Source organism: Neoarius graeffei, chromosome 11 (assembly GCF_027579695.1).
Source record: "Neoarius graeffei isolate fNeoGra1 chromosome 11, fNeoGra1.pri, whole genome shotgun sequence".
Classification (NCBI taxonomy): Eukaryota; Metazoa; Chordata; class Actinopteri; order Siluriformes; family Ariidae; genus Neoarius; species Neoarius graeffei.
Window position 1 is genome coordinate 46,592,422 of NC_083579.1, and position 23,148 is coordinate 46,615,569.

Genomic DNA, 23,148 nt, shown 5'->3' on the forward strand with positions numbered 1-23,148 from the left:
TTGTTGTTCCTTTTTGAAATCATCATCAGGGAACTGAAGCACAAATGTGGAGGAGACAGACTGTGTAACACCCTGTGAGGAGGCCGTGGTCCAGTCAGGTTACAGAACACTGGCTTTGGATCAGTATTGCAGGGGCTGTGATGTACAGAACTGACAGGACAAGACAGACTTACAGGACTTGGACTAGAATGTCTCTCATCAGAATGTGGATTAGCCATATCACGGGAGGAGGTGCTCTGCTCTGTTGGTCTGATGCTAGCAGGGCGACGTGACATTGCATCTGCATTGAGGTGGCGATGGCCATCTTTGTGAATTACAGTCCATTCAAAAGGATCAAGCTCAAGAGCCCAGCGAGCACAATGACCAGTTCTGTCATTGTCAATGGGTATTTTTCTGAGACCCAAGAGAGGTTTGTGGTTGGTGACAATAACAAAGGGCTGTTTGTAGAGGTAGTGGTGGAAATGTTGTATGGCCCAGACAATGGCCCAGAGTTCTCGGTCGTAGGTTGACCATTTCCTTTCTGCTTTTGTGAGAACATGGCTAGCATAAGCAATCACTTTTTCCTGATGTCCCTGTCTCTGAGCAAGCACAGCTCCAATAGCAGAACATGAAGCATCCGTGTAGAGGAAGCATGGCAAAGTCAGGGAATGCAACCACTGGAGGCTTTGTGAGTGCATGTTTCAGGTAAGTGAATGCATCCTGACATTGAACAGTCCATTGGAAAGGTGCATTCTTCTCTGTGAGTGCATGCAGGGGAACACAGTGATGTGCAAAGTTTCTGATGAACTTGTGGTAATAAGAACAAAGTCCAAGAAATGCTCTTACTTCTGTAGCTGACCGTGGAATGGGCCAGTCTTGAACACTTTTCACTTTTTGTGGGTCTGGCTGAATGCCGTCTTTGGATACAACATGGCCCAAAAACTGTACCTGATCTCTGGCAAAACAGCATTTTGATGGATTCAGCTTCAGGCCACTTGACTGGAATCTGGAGAGGATTTCTTCCAGGTGTTGGAGATGTTTGCTGAATGAGCGGCTGTAGATGAGGACATCATTCAAATACACTAGGCAGGTTTTCCATGGGAGGCCACGAAGTACTATTTCCATCAAGCGTTGGCATGTGACTGGAGTGTTGGTAAGATCCATTGGCATAACTTTAAAGTGATAAAGTCCACTGCCTGTTGTGAATGCTGTTTTTTCATGATCTTTCTCATCCAGCTCAACTTGCCAATAACCATATTGCAGGTCCATTGTGGAGAACCAAGCAGGGCCTGACAAAGCATCCAGTGCATCGTCGACTCTTGGAAGAGGGTGGGAATCTTTGATTTTCACCACATTGAGTTTTCTGTAATCCAGACAGAAATGCCATGTGCCATTTTTGTTGCGCACCAAAACAACTGGCGCAGCCCAGGGACTGTAGCTTTCTTCAATGACATTTGCCTTTAACAGTTTTTCAACTTGAGTCTGTATTTCAGCTCTCTGTTCTGGTGTCCCTCTGTAGGGTCTCTGTTTAATTGGAGTGGCATCACCAGTGTGGATTCGATGCTTGATGATGCTTGTGCGACCTCTGTCTTCTGAGTGTTTACTGAATACTGCTGAGTATTTCTGAAGCAGTGATTTCAGAGACTGAACTTGGGAAAGTGACAGGTTGCTTTCATTTATCTGTACAGGTGGAGCTACATCATGTACAGGTGAGGTTGCACAACATGTCTCTTCAGCTGATATGATGTCAACAGATGAAGCAGAATGAAACTCACCAAGGTGTTGTCCAGAATGCAGATCAATGTCATCTCTGGAGGGATTTAAGACTCGAACAATAGTTGTGCCATTTTGAACCTCACTGAGAGAGTGTTCCATGATAATGTCACAGGATGGGTTGGGCATGAGAACACCACAGTAGTCAGTTGGCATGGGGGAAGTAGGTGTAGCTGCTGACACACAGGCTGTGATGAGGGTTTCACTCATAGCTGGAATCTTAGTGGGCGCTAGCACAGACACATTACAGCAAGCGGCTACTTCATGTCCTTTGGGCAGGAGAGGAATTTTCATGTCCCAAAGTTGCAGTACTTTGTTTTTGATGTCAAGGAGAGCATGGTGTTTCCACAGAAAATCAAAACCAAGAATGACTGGCTGGTAAGCACCTCTGAGAACTTCAAAGTCCTGTTGCCATACCTGCTTTCCAAGTCTGATCCCAATCGTTAACTTGCCTAAGATGTCCAGGCGCTGTCCATTGACTGAGCGAGCTGGCAGAGAGGAGGGTGTCATGGGACATTTCTTTAATGCTGGGTGAGAGTTTCGAAAATCTTCACTCACAATGGAGACAAAAGAACCAGAGTCAATTAAAGTGCACACTTCAATGCCTTCAACAATAGCTAAGATGGTAGAAGAAACAGAGTCATCGGGTTGTGAGTCATTATTGTCAGGCATTAACTCTGGGGAATCATTCTGGGGCTGTGAGACAGTAGCTGATGTTTGCCCCTCAATAGCAGCTAATGGAAGTTTCCCTGTCGGTTGGAGTGTGGATGTCTTTCAGGAGACTGGAAGCAAACACTGCCTCTAATGTGTGGACTTCCATCTCTGTTTCTCTGTAGAGCAAGACTAGGACTGCATCTGTATCTGTTTGTGTCATCATCATCATAGCGACCATACCTGGAGTACTGATAGGATTGGTGTGATGGAGAGTAGTGCCGGTCACATTTGTCACTGTCATGCCACTCACGGTTTCTCTGATGAACAGGGGAAGGAGGACAACGTTCATAGCGGGACTCTGGATCACGACCATAATACTGCTCAGGTGAGTAATAGTCTCTGCGGTGTCTGTTATGGTAGGGCTGTGGAGAGACACTGCATGCACTGTATTGAACATCGTTGGAGGAAAATCTGTCAGGCCTGGAGTCAACACGCTGGGCCAGGTAACTGTGCTTCTCTCGTAATTGCTGTACTTCACTTTTTAAGCTGTTGATGGTAAGAGTCAGCTGCTCAACTGCATGTAGAAGCTTGTCATCAGGAGGTCTAGGATGAACCATAGCTACCTGTTCTGAAGGTTGAGTGTGTGGAGACATTATTGTTGTCAGTTGGAGCGCTGCACGTGCTCTCTCACAGTGGCTGGCGATACGCACGGCGTCTTCAAGATCCTCAGCACCCATCTCATGGATTTTTGACTGTAAGTTCGGGTCCAAGCCAGCAACAAAGCGGAGAAATTTTTCACCCTCTAGTGCATTGTAGTCATAGTTGGGAAAAGCTTCAAGTACAAGATGTGTGATGTCTGCACTGTACACATCCAAACTCTCACCTGGTTTACGAGGTCGAGCATTCACATGAGTCTGGAAGAATGGTAGGGAGTACTTTGGTCCAAAAATATCTCTGAGCTTCTCTTTCACTGAATCATAATCCCTCTGGGTTGAAGCAGGAAGGCTGTCCCAATACAGAAATGCAGCATCTGCTAGGCGAGTAGGGGGGATGGAGGCCATCATTGTAGACAAATCTGTATCAGTTGAACTCATAGCCTGCACTGCCACTTCAAAGCATCGAGACCAACTTGTGAAAGATTCAGTCCCATCTCCTTTAAAAGCAGGTGGAAGATCAATTTTCAGGGAACTGGAGACAGAATGTGTGGCTAGGGAGGCAGCACTTGTCCTTGTAGCATCCTGTCGGCATTGAGAGGGAGAAGACTGCAGCCCAGCTCCGCTTTCATTATCCGACATGGTGACAAAATTTCCAGTTCAAAAATCACAAAAAGCACGGAAAGTAGAGAAAAAAATACTGCAAAAAGTCCTTAGTATCTCCAAACTAGTTTTCAGTTAATCCACTGCTCTCCAAGAGTGTGAAAAAAAAATCCAGATGGCACAAAAGTGACTACATCCACAGTTTAGGGGAATAAAACTCACCAAATGCGCAAAAACCACCAAAATAACACCACGCTGCCACCAAATGTAATGTGAGGGTTTGATATGTGGTGGTTGGATCACTCTTTAGGAGAGAAAACAGCAGGATGGAGACGGATAACTTTCTCAAGCAGCACTTTACTTGTTCCACACTTCATAACAACTTTACTTCCTTGTTCACACTTCTCACGTGACTGAACTAACCAGTCGGAAGCTAGAACTTAACCTGAGGTAAACGTGAGGGAATCAGAAAGGCAGATTCAACAGACTTAAAGATGCAGTTGTAAATATTTAAACATGTAAATATGTAAATAATAAATATGTAACATAAATATGTAAATAGTTAACTAATGTAAATTATAACATTGCAAATGCCTTTTTAATAAATTAACTCAAATATAAATTATATTAACTTCTGAGCCTTACAACTGTCAAATATGAATTAGCTTAACTTCTTAACCTTACAATTTTCTCCCACTATGTTATATCAGTGTGGGAAATAAGGCCAGACCAGCGGATATTGACCGGTAATTTTCGGATTTGTCAATCTGTATTTCAAAAGCACCTGACCGGATGGTCAATTAAAAAATAACCCCTTTTGACACAAGGAAAAATGACACAAGGAAAAATGCTATGGAACTTCATGTGTACAATTGTACACATTATGTCTGAAGGGGATAATTTGAATGTGTCCGTCTGTATTTCAAAAGCATCAAACTGGATGGCCCATGAAAAATTGTAAAGATATGGGTCTAATCTACTTCTAATTTTCTTCCAAATGTTACACTGGGCGGATACATTGTCATAACACAGCCTGTGAAATGGGGGCCTCCGTGGGCGCGACTTTGAAAATGAATAACTTGGCCACCGATGTTTTTAGCCTCGCCAAAATTTACAGGCACCTCCCTCTCCCTGAGCCCTTTCGAAACAGCACAGGTACAGCCCGATTCGATGTCAGGAGCGAACACAGCTTGCAGAAAGCTTTAGCATGAGCCCTTGCTCCAGCCGCTCATGCGCGCGGGGATTTAAATATTCATAACTCAGCCATCGAAGCTCCTAGCCATGCCAAAATTTACAGACATCTCCCATTCCCCAACTGATACATGAATAATACACTGAGTATTCACTGTTGTTTTTATTGCACAATGCAGTTGAACTAGTGTTTTAGGGTTGACAGTATCTGATTGATCCAGCTGGTTGATTAAGAGTTCAGTTTACATGAAACTTTGCAGTACAGTATTATGTTAAGTGCCAAACTGCCAATCAATGGTTATGTTATTATTATGTGCATTTTTTTTATTATTCATAAGAATGACAGTCATAGTCATATGCTTTGGAGGATGTAGATTTATATTTTAATAGACTTTGTATTTTCTTCTATTTTCTAAGTTCTAGTCCAGCAGATTTTAGTCTGAATGCCAAATGATATGACCATGTCTAGTCAGGCCCGTTTCAAGCTATTTGGGGGCCCTAGGCAAAGGGGGATCTGGGGCCCATAATTATCCCCCCCTCGACGAAAGGCCTTATGGCCGCCTACCCACTGAAGAATTAATAAATAAACATCACACATATTGTAATCATTCTTACGATTTTTACTTAATAAATGAACTCTTTACATTATTATAAATAATTATCAGACCCAATTAAACACAAGAATAGACAAAATATACACACACACATCTCATCTCATTATCTGTAGCCGCTTTATCCTGTTCTACAGGGTCACAGGCAAGCTGGAGCCTATCCCAGCTGACTACGGGCGAAAGGCAGGGTACACCCTGGACAAGTCGCCAGGTCATCACAGGGCTGACACAGACAACCATTCACACCTACGGTCAATTTAACATTTTATATATGAGTGATTCCACGCTTATGGGTACTGAAATGGGGACATGAACTTATTTTTAAAAATTCACCTAAAACCATTTCTTTTTTTTACCATCAGGTCACAAAACATGTAATCTTTAATGAATGATATGTTAAAAGATAACTTTAATTTTCTGAGATGTAATAAAAACATATTTATATGCCAAAGTCAGAACGTAACAGAAGTGTTGTGGACATATATATTCTCAATTTTAACAATGTAGAATTACTTTTTGAAACATAGGAAGGTGATGTTTTAGCAAATATAATTAATAAACATGTGTAGTAGAATAAACATACACATTCTTTCAATAAGATTAACATGGTATATAGCTAGATTGTAATTAATTTGTAACAGACGCGAGATGGACAATCCTAACAGAAGTAATGTAACAGACATCATTTTGGAACTCAAAGGCTTGACTTTGGCATATAAATGATTTATTACATCTCAGAAAATTAAAGTTATCTTTTAACATATCATTCATTAAAGATTACATGTTTTATGACCTGATGGTAAAAAAAGAAATGGTTTTAGGTGAATAAGTTCATGTCCCCATTTCAGTACCCATAAGCGTGGAATCACTCTCTCTCTCTCTCTCTCTCTCTCTCTCTCTCTCTCTCTATATATATATATATATATATATATATATATATATATATATATATATATATATATATATAAAATGTATGTATGTTCACGTTCCAGTTCAGTCATGATGCATGGAATTCTTGCAGAGGTTACTAGAATCAGAGAAAATGGCAAGGGCTGTCCTTCCTTCCCATGGAAGCAAAAACAATACAGAGACACAAGCGAAGCAAACTTGCCATGTCGTAGCCATTAGCCGTGCTGATCGCAGCAGGGCTTCCTTGCAGAAAGTTCGGGTTTCTTAGCTGAATTACTGCATTAATATCCGACCAAGGTCACAAACTTAGCCTATTTATGTAAAAAAGAGCTTTCTTGTGAGCCATCCCCTGTCCTACTCCATTCATGCTCACGACACACTAGCTACTTCTGATGAAAGCCATGCAGCTCACTGAAACTAACTCTGACTATGACATTTTGATAAACACAATAAGTTAATCTGGGAGAAGTTGACAGTCTTTCACCTATTTGTGTGGCACATATTAGAATTTTTAGCCAGTCCTTGCAAGTTTGTAAGCCTGTTGTGCATGACAACGTTTACATCACTGTTATAAACACTGTCTACAAGATAACTACCATTAACGTAAGCTAGCTACCAAATTTGTTTGTCGACCCGCTTGGTATTAATGAGTGTGTACATTCTCACTTACCAGTGTCTTGTTTTTTTCTGTCTTCCTCTTCCCTTTTCTTCTTTCTCTTCTGGCTCCCTGAGGGGTAATTTCGCTTCATATTTGATTTTGTTTTTTTTTTTGCCGCAGAGCTCTGCAACCACTTGACTGGACGGAGATGGGCATTGAGGGGTTGACAACAGACTGTCATTGCACTTTTCGGCCAAAGCATGTAGGAAGGCGCTGTTGTGCATTAGGGGGCCCCCCTTGGAACTAGGGTATTTCAACAAGTGTCATTGGGCGCTGCGCTGCCGCGCTCAAAAAGTTGTCATTGCTATTGAATACATAACCAGTCGTTCGGCAGCGGGGGCCCTTCGAGGGCTGGGGCCCTAGGCAATTGCCAAGTCTGCCTACCTTGTTGCAACGGGTCTGTGTCTAGTTTTGAGCCATTTTAAAAGTAATTTTGTTACAAAGTTACTTGGAATCCGGTACTCAAAATTTTAACTCTGTTAGAATAGTTGTATTGTTAATTACTAAATTTCTGATAGACTTATTATAAATATTGTATAAAAATAGTCATTATTGACATAATGTTTCATGAGTGTTATTATAGTACCTGTATATGAGTACCAGTAAGTTGTAACTGGAACATCCTTACCCCCCCCCCCCCCCCCATACTTTTTTCTAGACATGGAACTGACGTGTGTCTGCTACTGTTTTCTTGGGTAGAACTTTCAGCATGTTTTTCTTGAATCTTCTGACATTTTCTTGTAAATTAGATTCAATTTATTGTGTAATTAGCAACTAATATCTAGTATAATTTGGACTTTGAAGATCACAAAAATGTGCCTGGAAATAGCTGAGAAGCCATCTCCAGGCATCTAAAGCCCTTCAGCTTCCACGGCCTGAAGGTGGGCCCCCGGCCACGTTGTTCAGGGCCTTTGGCCCATCATTCAGACAGGCTGAATTTTGGATGGACAAACAACATTTCAAACTTGTCTGTCCTGTGACAGTCTGCTTAAAATTCTTTATTTCCCACACTGTTATATTGATTTTGCTCTTCAGTATTATGGGCCATACTTTCAGGTAAATACCAGAAATAAACACATTTGAAAGAAGTTCTTGATGTGTTAGGCATGACATGGTGGTGTAGTGGTTAGCATGGTCACCTCACAGCAAGAAGGTCCTGGGCTCGATCCCAGTGGCCAGCGGGGGCTTTTGTATGTGGAGTTTGCATGTTCTCCCCATGTCTGCATGGGTTTCCTCCAGGTGCTCTGGTTTCCCCCACAGTTCTAAATTGACCGTAGGTGTGAGTGGTTGTTTGTCTCTATATGTCAGCCCTGTGATGACCTGGCGACTTGTTCGGGGTGTACCCCACCTCTCGCCCATTGTCAGCTGGGATAGGCTCCAGCTTGCCTGCAACCCTGCACAGGATAAGCGGTTATGGATAATGGATGGATGTTGCTGTGGGTTTATTTTTTTTTTGGTCCAACCCACATGACTTTGGAGTCAGTAGAATGTGGCCTGTTAGCTGAAATGACTTTGACACCCCTGAGCTAAACAATTTTTTTCTTAACTTTTAATGATTGCATTGATTGTTTCACAATGTGTCACAGTAATGACAGTACATGACACTTGTAATATATGTGTAATACTATATAATACACAGACACCACATGCAAACTTGCCACACATGGATAACTCTAGCAGCACTGGCAAATTGAGAATCCACAGAATTGAGACTCACTGACTTTTGCTTTCAGCTATTGAGGTATTTCACTCACGTGACCAAGTCACGTGATACTGCCATTTTGGACGGCACGGCTCGAATCAGTTTGAATGCGAGGAAGGCGACAAACGAAAAACATAAAAGAAAAAGGAGCGAGATGCAGAAAACACCTTCACTATCCAGCGACGTAGGGCATTTACAGGGCGAGCAGAGGGAGAGGTATTTGCAAAAATTGAGGTTAGCAGGCTTAGAGAACGACGTTTACCTGCTTCCACCAGGATTGCTCACTGACGTACGGAAGTACACGAAGCCCTCGTCTTTACCTGACTTCGGCCCACATGATCTGTATACCTATGTCGTTAAAAACCCATCGCCATACACAGGTATTGATCTGAAAGCGTATAAGAGTTTGGATGCCTACAAATATTTTGTGTCAGGCTGGGTAACATGCCTACATCAGCGGGTCGTCCCTGGAGCCGGTGGTCGCCATCTGATTACAGCTAAGGTTTGTTCACATTTTCATTTACTTTCGGTCCTCAGGATAAACAAAATGTTATTAAATGGCATTGAAATAACTTCTTAGTCTGTTGAGACATGGCCCGTTATAAATTTGCTGTGACCAGGCAATGACTAAGAACTGTATTATTAGGGTCGGTGTCTGTGTTGTAGCAGTGTACTAGCAGCTAGCTGTTAGCACTAGCTAATGTCAACAACATCATAGCTAGTATGTTACTGTAGCAATGTTTATGTTCAGTCATTTGGATGACTGTTAAAACCTTTCAGTCTCAAGTTTTTCCTTTACTGGATTTACTAGTTTACTAAGCTAGCGCGCTCGGCGGCCGAGCCGGGAGCCATCGCGCGCTCTCCGGCCGAGCCGGGAGCCATCGCGCCCTCTCCGGCCGAGCCGGGAGCCATCGCGCCCTCTCCGGCCGAGCCGGGAGCCATCGCGCCCTCTCCGGCCGAGCCGGGAGCCATCGCGCGCTCTCCGGCCGAGCCGGGAGCCATCGCGCGCTCGCTCAGTAAACTAGTAAATCCAGTAAAGGAAAAACTTGAGACTGAAAGGTTTTAACAGTCATCCAAATGACTGAACGTAAATATTGCTACAGTAACATACCAGCTACTGTTGTTGACATTAACTAGCTTGCCGTCCAAAATGGTGGACACCGGGGCGTCACGTGACCCTGTGACGTCAGGTGAAATACCTCAATAGACCCCTTTCACTGACGTCAACCGAAACCGGAAGTAAACAGACCCTGCGCCATATTGGAAGACCAACAAACTCGTGATTAGGGGGAAATAACGGCAGCGGTATGTGAACCCACGAGAATAAAGTGGAGTGGCAAACGACTTAAACAAACAAATCTGAGCTGTTTTATTTATGATTTATTGGCCCAACAGTAGACTTGAAAGAAACCTGTGTGAGACTTGGCAAAAAACTGTGGATATAGTGGATAAGTCTGTGCATGATCTGTGGACACTTTGAGGTAAGCAAACGCAAGAAATTCAGATTTAAAACATGCTAAATTGGCCCCAAGTTGATAACTGTATGAGGAGCAAGCCTCCCAGACTTCTACAATTTAATAATAATAATAATTTAGGATGGTTTGGGGCTTGCTCGCTGCTGCCAGGTTGGTTGTTGAGTAGCCTGACTGTTTTTTTTTTTTTTCTTGCGTGTGGTATCATTGTTGACGCAAGGTTGTTTTTTGAACATGCCAATGTGGACACGATTTCCCCTGATGAGTTATGACTTCAGACACGATGCGTGTGTGGAGGTGTGGAGTCCGCGTGATATGTGCGTAAGATAGGCTTCTCATGTGTTTGGAGATCCGCGCTCTGAGACAAGCGCAAGGCTTCTCATGTGTTTGGAGATCCGCGCTCCGAGACAAGTGCAAACGCCCCAAGGGAAAAAAAGGGACCCCCCGAAAATATCGGCATAGTTCGAACTGTGTTGAGGTATTTCACTCACGTGACCAAGTCATGTGATGCTGCCATTTTGGACGGCACGGCTCGAATCAGTTTGAATGCGAGGAAGGCAACAAACGAAAAACATAAAAGAAAAAGGAGCGAGATGCAGAAAACACCTTCACTATCCAGCGACGTAGGGCATTTACAGGGCGAGCAGAGGGAGAGGTATTTGCAAAAATTGAGGTTAGCAGGCTTAGAGAACGACGTTTACCTGCTTCCACCAGGATTGTTCACTGACGTACGGAAGTACACGAAGCCCTCGTCTTTACCTGACTTCAGCCCACATGATCTGTATACCTATGTCGTTAAAAACCCATCGCCATACACAGGTATTGATCTGAAAGCGTATACGAGTTTGGATACCTACAAATATTTTGTGTCAGGCTGGGTAACATGCCTACATCAGCGGGTCGTCCCTGGAGCCGGTGGTCGCCATCTTATTACAGCTAAGGTTTGTTCACATTTTCATTTACTTTCGGTCCTCAGGATAAACAAAATGTTATTAAATGTCATTGAAAGAACTTCTTAGTCTGTTGAGACGTGGCCCGTTATAAATTTGCTGTTACCAGGCAATGACTAAGAACTGTATTATTAGGGTCAGTGTAGTTGTAGCAGTGTATTAGCAACTAGCTGTTAGCACTAGCTAATGTCAACAACATCATAGCTGGTATGTTACTGTAGCAATGTTTACGTTCAGTCATTTGGATGACTGTTAAAACCTTTCAGTCTCAAGTTTTTCCTTTACTGGATTTACTAGTTTACTGAGCTAGCGCGCTCGGGCAAGCCGGGAGCTAGCGCGCGCTAGCCAGCCTGCCGGCCGGGAGCTAGCGCGCGCTAGCCAGCCTGCCGGCCGGCCAGCACGCACTAGCTCAATAAACTAGTAAATCCAGTAAAGGAAAAACTTGAGACTGAAAGGTTTTAACAGTCATCCAAATGACTGAACGTAAACATTGCTACAGTAACATACCAGCTACTGTTGTTGACATTAGCTAGCTTGCCATCCAAAATGGCGGACACCGGGGCGTCACGTGACCCTGTGACGTCAGGTGAAATACCTCAGTAGGCACTGGGTGTAAACAACAAATAGTTTACAATGTCTGGGTAGCAAACAGATGGCAGAATTGGTGTCAGGTCCTCCTTATGTTTCCATTCTCCCTTGCCGTGAGTCTTATCATATGGGTCAAACCCATCAATCACAGCGAGTTTCTCCACATACCGTGCCCTTTCTGCAGCTGGTAATGTACTCACATAACCAGAATTATCATCCATCGTGTCACTTTACTCTCGCTTGTACTTTGTTTTATATTGTGAGTGCATGTACTTGGTCTTCCAATATGGCGCCTAACAAAATCTCGCAGCGCGGTGACGTCATGTGAAAGGGGTCTATAGGTGTTGTTTGTATATTAACATTTGCACTGGCTCACATAACATTTATGTGCAAGCCTGAGCCAAAAATACATTAACTCCTTAAACACTCAGAACCCTTATCAAGTCCAAATTTACATTGCATACTCTCATACCTTCAGAAATATCCTAATAAGCTGGGCCTTTAAAAGGGTTAAAATTTATGTGGTCAGACTTCCAGTGTTTGAACTTTACTTTTTGCATTATCGTTCTATTTCTAAAAAAAATTAAATGGTGACTCATTTAGCCTTGTCACTGAACATTCAGGCTCAAAAGCTTGTCAGACATAACTAATGAGAGCTTAGTGAATGCTCGATTAGACTGATATGAAATCCATGACAGGGACAGTCAGGGGCCCTGTGGCGTCACTGTGGAAACATATAGGTATGTTGCGCTGATGTATAGAACCCCAAAGTAAAATATTAAAATGAAGAGAAAGCAGTCATTCCTTGATATTTTTAACAAAAAATAAATACTGTGGTGTTGTCCATTAAAGATGTGGGAAACAAGACAGACAGCAAAATGGTAATGAACACAATTTTTGTCATACCTTCCCAAAAGCATTTGAAGGGATGAATTTAAATTTGCTCATTACCTCCACCAAGGAGGTTATGTTTTTGGTGCTGTCTGTTTGTCTGTAAGCAGGACTGCACAAAACCTACTGGCCTGATTTACATGAAACTTGGTGGAAGGGACCAAGGAAGCACGCACATTTTGGAGCAGATCTGAGTCCCTGGTGGATCCATGAAATTGATTTCAATTTCATGAACACTGAGAAATATGGCATTCAGCCTTGTCAGAAACTCAACAATACAGTAGAATGCATCTTAGAATCCATTAGATGTCAGTAAATTTCACTAGTGACAAAACATAGTCAATGGACTAATATGAATACGTTATATCCACATACATTGCTGCAGTTTTGGGCAGCATCATTGCTACAAGTAGCAGTGTTACTAGTTTAACTACATTTCTCAGTAGTGTGGTGGTAACCACTGAATCAAATAGCTGTTCAATTGCAAAACTCTTGTATTGATCAAGCAGTGCAGTAGTGTCCACACAAACTACACTTTCCTGCACAGCAGATCTTTCTGCTACAGTCTGGAATAAAACCTATGGATCAGTATGTGACTTCACTACCATACACAGACGTACAGTATATGGGCAGCCACAGGAGCACCTTCCTTATGACTGTGACATCACCTTATGCAGTGGCTGAAACTTGATTCCATGAAGAGAGATAGATATCTTACACACACACACACACACACACACACACACACACACACACACACACACACACAGACACATTGAATGTTATTTAGAAGTTTTTGTTTGTCATGTTGTTACTGTTTACAGCAGGTCTTTATTCTTTTGCTATTGTAGTTTGTGTTGGGGTGGCACAATGGTGTAGTGGTTACCACTGTTGCCTCACAGCAAGAAGGTTCTGGGTTTGAGTCCAGTGGTCGATGGGGGCCTTTCTGTGTGGAGTTTGCATGTTCTCCCCGTGTCTGCATGGGTTTCCTCCGGGTGCTCTGGTTTCCCCCAAAGACATGCAGTTAGGTTAACCGGCTACTCTAAATGGTCCATAAGTGTGAATGGTTGAGAGGAGAAAACCTCTATAATAATCCAGTAGAAGGCAACGGGAAACCACTACTGTAATGTTCCCTAGAAGCTTTGATGGACATCAGAACCCGACCTGCCGTCAGGCAGAACACTAAAGAAGAAGGAAGTTTGTGTTGGGTTTTTGGGCTTTGAGTTTATCCTGCAAATGTGCCCAAATCTGAATTGAGCATACCTATGCAAACACAAGTGCGGACACACACAGAGATGAACATTCACACACTCTCGACACCTTCATTTTGATTATTATGTGGAGCACTGTGTTTGGTGGTTGTTGTTTTTTTTGTTGCCAAATTGGTTTTGGATCAGTGATAATAATGATCAAGGGCCATTGCTTAATAAACAATTGAACTGAACATTTTTTTTTTTACCTGCATATCTGTTTGACTGACAGTTATATTGATTGCTGAGGTAGTATTCACTTGGCATAAAATTGGTTCAGTTAAAAAAAAGTAGTTTCAGATGTAGTACTACTTTTGGCATAAAGGAACAGCTACATATCTCTGGGGGTAGCTTCAGTGTAGTGAAGCTTCATTAAATGTAGAGTAACTGGTGACATAGCTCACTACACTTTCCAAGTAGCTTGCCCAACACTGCACAGGTCCCAGTAATCCTCTGGGATAGACATGTAGGCTAGTTGCTTAAATGTAATACAGAAAACAGTTATCATCAAGCACTCAGGTTTCAAAGTGGTTTCAAAATATGTCTGCACGTTTCTATAGGACATAGTATATTCGGACATATAAAGTGATTGTGGATGTTGGTGTGTGTGTGTGTGTTCCTAGACACATTTTTTGTGTTCCTGTGCTCAGATGATTTGGACCCCCTCTGTACAGATTTATTTTATGAACATAATCAAATGGTTCAAATATCAGGCTCATTATTCAGATGTGTGCAATTATACTTCCAGAACACATTTTGAAAAAATTTTAAAATTGTCATGAAGATAACATTTAATTTATAGGGGCTCTTGTTTGAAGTGGCCAACCGAACAAGCTAATAACAATAAGAACTAGATAATAATTAGTATAAATACGCAGGTGATTATAGAAGATCGTGCGTGCTGATTGGTCGTGAAATTCGAACTATTTCTCAATAATCACCTCAAGCGACTCGGCAGAATGGCAGCCAATCACTTTGTCACTGTAAGTGAGGAAGAATTAGAAATTATGAAAGAAAATGCTGTTCCTAAAAACACTAAAGATGCTACAAAGTTTGGTCTAAAACTATCCAAAGGTAAGGTGGAATTGTGATTTATTTTATCTATTTCAAAACAGAGTATTTTATGTGAGTCGGCATCGATAAATGACAAGTCTGTACCATGCCTTTATTACATGTGCATGCCGCTTTTGAAGTTTGAAATAAATTGTTTTTGTTAATATGATTTTTTTTAAATAATCACCTGTGTATTTATACTAAAACAATTATCCGTCCCAGGCTCAGTGAATATTGGTATAACTGACTTCATCTCAGGGCGGCACGGTGGTGTAGTGGTTAGCACTGCCGCTTCACAGCAAGAAGGTCCGGGTTTGAGCCCCGTGGCTGGCGAGGGCCTTTCTGTGTGGAGTTTGCATGTTCTCCCCATGTCCGCGTGGGTTTCCTCCGGGTGCTCCGGTTTTCCCCACAGTCCAAAGACATGCAGGTTAGGTTAACTGGTGACTCTAAATTGACCGTACGTGTGAGTGTGAATGATTGTCTGTGTCTATGTGTCAGCCCTGTGATGACCCGGTGACTTGTGCAGGGTGTACCCTGCCTTTCGCCCATAGTCAGCTGGGATAGGCTCCAGCTTGCCTGTGACCCTGTAGAACAGGATAAAGCGGCTAGAGATAATGAGATGAGATGAGACTTCATCTCGGTTATTTTTCACCGTTATTCACCTCTCCTTCAGTGAATAATTGTTAATAATAACTTATATGATAACAGTGGTTTGTAATTTCCACCACCATAAAAAAATAGTTTAAAAATCACAGACCTTGTGGCTATGCTTCATGGACTGCTACTGGTCCCTGCACCCCACTTTGAGAATCATGGCTTTAGTTAACTAAGAATTTTAGTTTCATTCATATTGCATTTAGTTTAGGCACAGGGTCAGTTATGGCAATGACAAGCATATTGTGGCCAGTCACATTTAAAGTTGTTTTTTTTTTTTTTTTTTTTTTGGGGGGGGGGGGGGGGGGGGGTGTTTAATTGCATTTGGAAACTAGGCAAAAATGGCTTGAATACAACCATTGTGTGTCTGAGGGTTTTGTGCTAAAAGTGTCTCATCAAGGCTGAGTTGTGGTTCTATTCTGGCAGCTAGATTCAAATGTCTTCATTCCTGTCACACCATGGTACCAGGGATAAAAGCATATGCTATGCTATAGACATGGCATCACTCTGCCTTACACTAGGGTTTTGGGAAATGCTATAGCATCTTGTGCTGAAAGGATGAGTGACATTCCTGTGTTACTCAAATGGATATTAAAATCAATCTTTGTTCATCACGTGACCGGGATGGGACAGGAAAAAATTCAACAGGTGCAGGTAGGACAGGAATCATAACAAATAGGTCAGTTTTTAACTTTTTATATATAAATATGTAGTTCTAATACGGATAAATCTTTATTATGAACAGAGGGATGGGACAGGAGTCTTTCTACCGTACCAGGATTGAGATGGGACATGATTTCTTTTTTTTTTTTCTGTCATGGGATTGGGATGGTACAGGAGTATTTCTGTTGGACTGGGATGGGACAGGATTAAAAATCCACTCCTGTGTCACCCTCTAGTGCCAATGTTTTATGAAGGGTTATTACAGCAATATGTCATGTATTTCCTTGTCAACTGATTGAGATTCACATACACTCATTCATCTCTCCATGAACACTGAACATTGCATTGAGAAGGCACAGATAACTGCTATAATATGCTGATAGTGCAAGTGTGGTATTTGAGTGGCACATGTGTTTATATATAGAGTGTGACTCACCCCTCCCGCTGTGCCTCTCCTTTCTCTAGTTCCTGAATGACCCCCAGCAGAACTTTAATGGTCTCCTGGCTTGAGCTGATGAGAGTCTCCATGGCCTGTAGTCGGGCTTTCACGTCTCCATCTGCCCCAGGCAGCTGAATCATCTGCCCGCACACATGACTCCTGGTAACTTCTCGGGTATCCATACTACCAAAGCCATAGTTACCATGGAAGTGAGCCTGATTGGTATCCTGGGAGGGGCAGCTGGCTGCACGTGGTAAGGTCTGAGACTGCAGGCCATTCAATGGCACAGGCTCTTTCTTACGCTTGCACTGCACTGAGGGACTGTCTAGACATTCCACTTGCGTCAAAGATGTCCATGCAATGGGGCCTGTGACCTTTGAAATGGCACCTCTGTCCTGCAGAGGTTGTGTTGATGTAGATGAGGAGGAGCTTTTGGTGCAGTTGGGCTCTTGTTCTGGTCCCACTTCACTCTGACTGGGTAATTCTTTGTGCTTGAAGCTACTTCCTTGAACACAATCTTCCTTTGAGTCTTGTTGGTGCAGGTTTGCATCTGTCTCCTTGCCTTGACCTGAGGAATCAAGGCTGCTATCTGGGCACAAATCCTGCACATCAGCACATGGTGGCATACTGTGAAGAAGCACTCGAGTCTTCTGTACCCTTGCTCCTCGTGGCCTTTCTTCCACAGTAGCTTGCACTTCACTTAAGAACCCATTGTTTTGGTTCTCGTAGTTCTCCACCACAGCTGTGTGTTTGATAGTGTGCCCCTTTTTGCGCTCAAAGGGGAAAGTCTGATAATGCTTCTTTAATTCGGGTGAGGTTTGCACCGCTGTGCTCTTGGTCACATTGGGTATGGAACGGCGTGCCGGCATGGTCATGTACCTCTTGTGTACAACCTTGCAGGAAACAGAGCGTGCCTTGGCACCCTGGGCTAGACGTGCTGCCTCATTCTGGGCTTCACAGATGTCCTTGAAGCGGACCTGTAGGGCTTTGTTCCGTTTGTGCACAAGGTCCCCACTTCTACTGCTTTCACTTCCAAGGGTTGGACCTCCGGCCTCTGAGTCTGACTCTGAATTTGACAGGACACAGGGGCCTGTCTCCTTACTAACCATCACTCCTAAGTGAGAGAGAGAGAGAAGGAGATGGTGAAATACAGTACATAAAATTACAGTGATTGCAGCTTCAACACAGATGGCCTAGTTTTATTTATTGCTTAACTCACAAAATCCTGGCAGTCAAAGCTCATTTTTCTCCTTCTTTTATTTAGAGGTGGAAGTCACAGCTGACACTGAGCTTGCTGAATTCAAACTCATCTCTATAGTGATGCTTGGTGTGTAGAAAAGCTCTGAATGAGGTAAATACAATATGCACCTTGATAGGGCTTTTGGGGTGTACAACCCCGATTCCAAAAAAGTTGGGACAAAGTACAAATTGTAAATAAAAACGGAATGCAATGATGTGGAAGTTTCAAAATTCCATATTTTATTCAGAATAGAACATAGATGACAGATCAAATGTTTAAACTGAGAAAATGTATCATTTAAAAAGAAAAATTAGGTGATTTTTAAATTTCATGACAACAATACATCTCAAAAAAGTTGGGACAAGGCCATGTTTACCATTGTGAGACATCCCCTTTTCTCTTTACAACAGTCTGTAAACGTCTGGGGACTGAGGAGACAAGTTGCTCAAGTTTAGGGATAGGAATGTTAACCCATTCTTGTCTAATGTAGGATTCTAGTTGCTCAACTGTCTTAGGTCTTTTTTGTCGTATCTTCCGTTTTATGATGCGCCAAATGTTTTCTATGGGTGAAAGATCTGGACTGCAGGCTGGCCAGTTCAGTACCCGGACCCTTCTTCTATGCAGCCATGATGCTGTAATTGATGCAGTATGTGGTTTGGCATTGTCATGTTGGAAAATGCAAGGTCTTCCCTGAAAGAGACGTCGTTTGGATGGGAGCATATGTTGCTCTAGAACCTGGATATAACTTTCAGCATTGAAGGTGTCTTTCCAGATGTGTAAGCTGCCCATGCCACACACACTAATGCAACCCCATACCATCAGAGATGCAGGCTTCTGAACTGAGTGCTGATAACAACTCGGGTCGTCCTTCTCCTCTTTAGTCCGAATGACACGGCATCCCTGATTTCCATAAAGAACTTCAAATTTTGATTCGTCTGACCACAGAACAGTTTTCCACTTTGCCACAGTCCATTTTAAATGAGCCTTGGCCCAGAGAAGACATCTGCGCTTCTGGATCATGTTTAGATACGGCTTCTTCTTTGAACTATAGAGTTTTAGCTGGCAACGGCGGATGGCACGGTGAATTGTGTTCACAGATAATGTTCTCTGGAAATATTCCTGAGCCCATTTTGTGATTTCCAATACAGAAGCATGCCTGTATGTGATGCAGTGCCGTCTAAGGGCCCGAAGATCACGGGCACCCAGTATGGTTTTCCGGCTTTGACCCTTATGCACAGAGATTCTTCCAGATTCTCTGAATCTTTTGATGATATTATGCACTGTAGATGATGATATGTTCAAACTCTTTGCAATTTTACACTGTCAAACTCCTTTCTGATATTGCTCCACTATTTGTCAGCGCAGAATTAGGGGGATTGGTGATCCTCTTCCCATCTTTACTTCTGAGAGCCGCTGCCACTCCAAGATGCTCTTTTTATACCCAGTCATGTTAATGACCTACTGCCAATTGACCTAATGAGTTGCAATTTGGTCCTCCAGCTGTTCCTTTTTTGTACCTTTAACTTTTCCAGCCTCTTATTGCCCCTGTCCCAACTTTCTTGAGATGTGTTGCTGTCATGAAATTTCAAATGAGCCAATATTTGGCATGAAATTTCAAAATGTCTCACTTTCGACATTTGATATGTTGTCTATGTTCTATTGTGAATACAATATCAGTTTTTGAGATTTGTAAATTATTGCATTCTGTTTTTATTTACAATTTGTACTTTTTCCCAACTTTTTTGGAATCAGGGTTGTATGTAGTCCTATTTTTGACAACAAATATAGAAAGAGAAAAGATTAAATATAGGACAATCAGGCAACATTAGAAATGAAGGCTATGCTTATATGCTTGCTGTGGTTTAAAAATCTTCCTGAATAGTATAGGATTTCATATGTTGAAAATTAAACTTCCCTTGTCACAACTGTAATTGTCTCACAAGTAACAGCTACCATTAAAGTAATCATGTCTCTGAAATTTCTGATTGATTTAATCTGCTAAGGGAGATAACATAACACCAGTCTTTTGCTTCATCAAACATGAACAGTTGGTTGAAAACTCACTTACAAACACAGCCAAGAAGTTAGGGAGGGTTGTTGCAAAAAATAGACTTTGTTTACTGCACAAATTGTCACAGGCAAAATGTGTCAGTTTTGCAATTTATGACAGGGCTGCAATTATGAAAATAAAAAGCAACTGCTTGAAATCGCATAACCTGGTGAGTAATAATAGTGAATAATAGACTGTAGAGCAGGGGTCACCAAACTTTTTTCTCTGGGGGCCACATTGTCTTTTCTGACTGTGATGGGGGGCCGGGGTCGGGTCAGCTATATAACATAGAATTGTATGACCCAGACAAATATGACCACCAGCAGGCCTCATTGTGTAGTAGAGATTACTAGCCTGGCACAGCCATCCCCACTACTATATCCACACTACTATATCAAGACTTGATTCCTGGCACATATTTGTTTATCTTTACTAGTGGTTTGCAAAAGTAGTAATCGAGTCTTCACACTTTGTTTTAATTTGAAATACCACAGATATTCCATTTATTTATTTTCTAATAAAAATAACATCAAAGCTGTCAAGGTAAGAAACATCTGCCTAGTTGAGGTGATTGACACTGGCAAATGTGAGTGGAAAATTATAAATTGTAGGTAGGCCTGTTGATATTATTAATAATATTAATAATAATTGTGTGCAGCACTTAATAAAGGTCAAATATATAGGCCTATAAAATAAATACATTAAAAAAACAGTGAAATTCTAATAATATGAGCAATAGATCAATAGATCACAGCAGTTGTGCTGTGTCCTGCACGTCATTGCTCTCATCCATGGCCAAAGCAAAAAACTCGAATTCTGACGCTTTCTCATTCAGCTGGTCATACACGTTGTCCCCCAAATCTTCGGTTCGCCTGGTCATAGTAGGTGCGGAGAGACTCACCGCATTGAGCGCATCCTTCTTGTCGGGACACACCTCCTCGGCCACAGCAAGCATGCATACTTTAACAAAGTCCCCATCAGTAAATGGCTTTCCATGGGTAGCTAGTAGGTGAGCTACCTTATAGCTAGCTCGGACAGCAGCCTGGTTGATCTGGGTTTGGTGAAGGAATAGATTTTGTTGTGCAGCCAGTCCGCGTTTCATCCTCCGAATCCTGTCTTCTCTTGTTTGCCCTCTCAAACTAGCATACTCTTTGTGGCGGGTTTCATAGTGACGACGCAGATTATATTCTTTGAAAACTGACACACTTTCTTTACATACAAGACAAACTGCACGGTCCTTACACTGAACGAAAAAATAATCGGTGGTCCACTGTTCTTTAAAAACTCTGCACTCTCTGTCAGCTTTTCGCTTACCGCTCGCCATTTTGCTGTCCTGAACACTGACAGTTCTCTGCGCGTGCACTGCCTGTCACTGCTTGATCACGAGCATATGATGAAAATTCAGAAAATATGAATAGTTCATTTTATAACTAAATATCAATTTTAATTGATAAAATCAACAAAATACAAGATGCAGACATGTTATTATTTGCCAAAAAGCAATTTAAAAAAATAGGCTATGACCACTTTTGGGGATTGCCTCATAGGGCTGGTTCAAGTGGTGGGGGGCAGAGGGGCTGGGGGGGCCAGTCAAAGGGGGGTTGCGGGCCGGAGTCACCCCGCGGGCCGTAGTTTGATGACCCCTGCTGTAGAGAAGCAGAGGGAAGAAGACATGGCAGTTGATTCACAGTACTGAGCCCATTTTTTTCATACTACCCTTAAAAGATTATAGTTGACTCAACTCTAGTAGCAAATTTGTGTGTGGAAAATAGAAGGCAGTGCCATGTTTGTCTCTACTTTGGACACTTGAACAGAAACTATAGTATGCCAGGCTTGTAGTACTCAAGTCCAGGACTCGGACTCAAGTCCAACTCGTGCCCTAATTTCCTAATTTTAAGGACTTGTGACTTGACTTGGACTTGAGCACTGATGACTCGGACTTGGACTCAGACTCGTGCATTAACTGCATTCAGACTTGTAAATTGGAGATGAGGACTCAAATTTTTTCTTTATTTTTTGTAACATGCCATAATATTTTGACACAAGATATTTATATCTATATTAAATTTTATACTAATTTTGTGCAAGGGAATGCACATTCACCTTTTCATACGTCATGTTCAGGAGCAAACTAACATTAATGGCGCTAAAATGCCTGGAGAGAAGCCCCTAGGATTGTACACTTTGCTTATACAGACTTCTCATGCAGTGGAAAAAATGCACTGCTACGTGTTCCATATGTAGAAGAACTATTGAGGAGACGACGGGGACAACCTCGAACTTCAATCATCATTTGGCTTTCTCTACACCCAGAGAAGTAAGTGACAGGCTATGTTCATTGCTCTGTTGATAGCGGGGCTTGCTGACCAATGAACTAGCTAGTGTTAACCCTCTCTCATGTTATTTGCCCTGTTGATAGTAGGGCTTGCTGAGCAATGAACAAGCTTTTTATCTGCAGTCTATTAAATAAAATGGGGCAGTCAAGCAGTAACATTAGTCCAACATAGTAGCAGAGACGGTTTCACATAAAGGCAGTAACAGCCACCGTCAAATGGTACGGTTGGAGTCTTGTTCTCAGACTTGACTTGGACTCAACTCAATAGATAGTTTTCACTGACGTCACGGCATTCCGGGGAACGCCCTCCAGCCGCCATCTTGTGGGGCAAACAAAACGGACCATCGCCATTACCGGCTATGTTATCTCGGACGAATTTATGAAGTTATATAGTCAGTTTTCTAAAATAAAGATCAATGTCTGCAAAATCAAGCAAACAGAAGTATATAGATACATTAGATGACATCTCACGACAATGGTATGCAGCCAAACTGGCCTTGATTGGGGGAATTGACCCCTACGAAGTGGACAAAGATGCATTTTCAAGTGACTATGCAGGGCTGCCAAAGCCTGAAACTGCCAAAGCCTGCTCCAAAGCCTGAAACTGACTTCATCAAATTTTAAAGGCTGTCTGATATATACAACTTTATATATTCACAGCGCACCTTTTGTCGGATGCCGCCTTTATCACAGCTGAATCGCGCAGATCTGATTTTTTTGTTTGGGGGGGCGCTGGAGTGTCTGATTATAATTTCAAAGTAAATTCTGTATTAAAATTACTAAATAAGCAAATCCGTTACAGTCCATGAAACAGGAAGTATAAGGATGAG

The 23,148-nt window shown here is 42.3% G+C and overlaps 1 protein-coding gene across 1 annotated transcript in view; it reads right to left on the minus strand.

Annotated features, from left to right (window-relative positions):
- Positions 1–17,802, minus strand: part of insyn2ab (inhibitory synaptic factor 2Ab) — a 69,499-nt gene extending 51,697 nt beyond the window's left edge. The window contains exon 1 of the mRNA XM_060933019.1: positions 16,691–17,802. Coding sequence (XP_060789002.1) covers positions 16,691–17,802 — 1,112 coding nt within the window. The remainder of the gene's footprint in view (positions 1–16,690) is intronic.
- Positions 17,803–23,148: the final 5,346 nt, after the last annotated feature.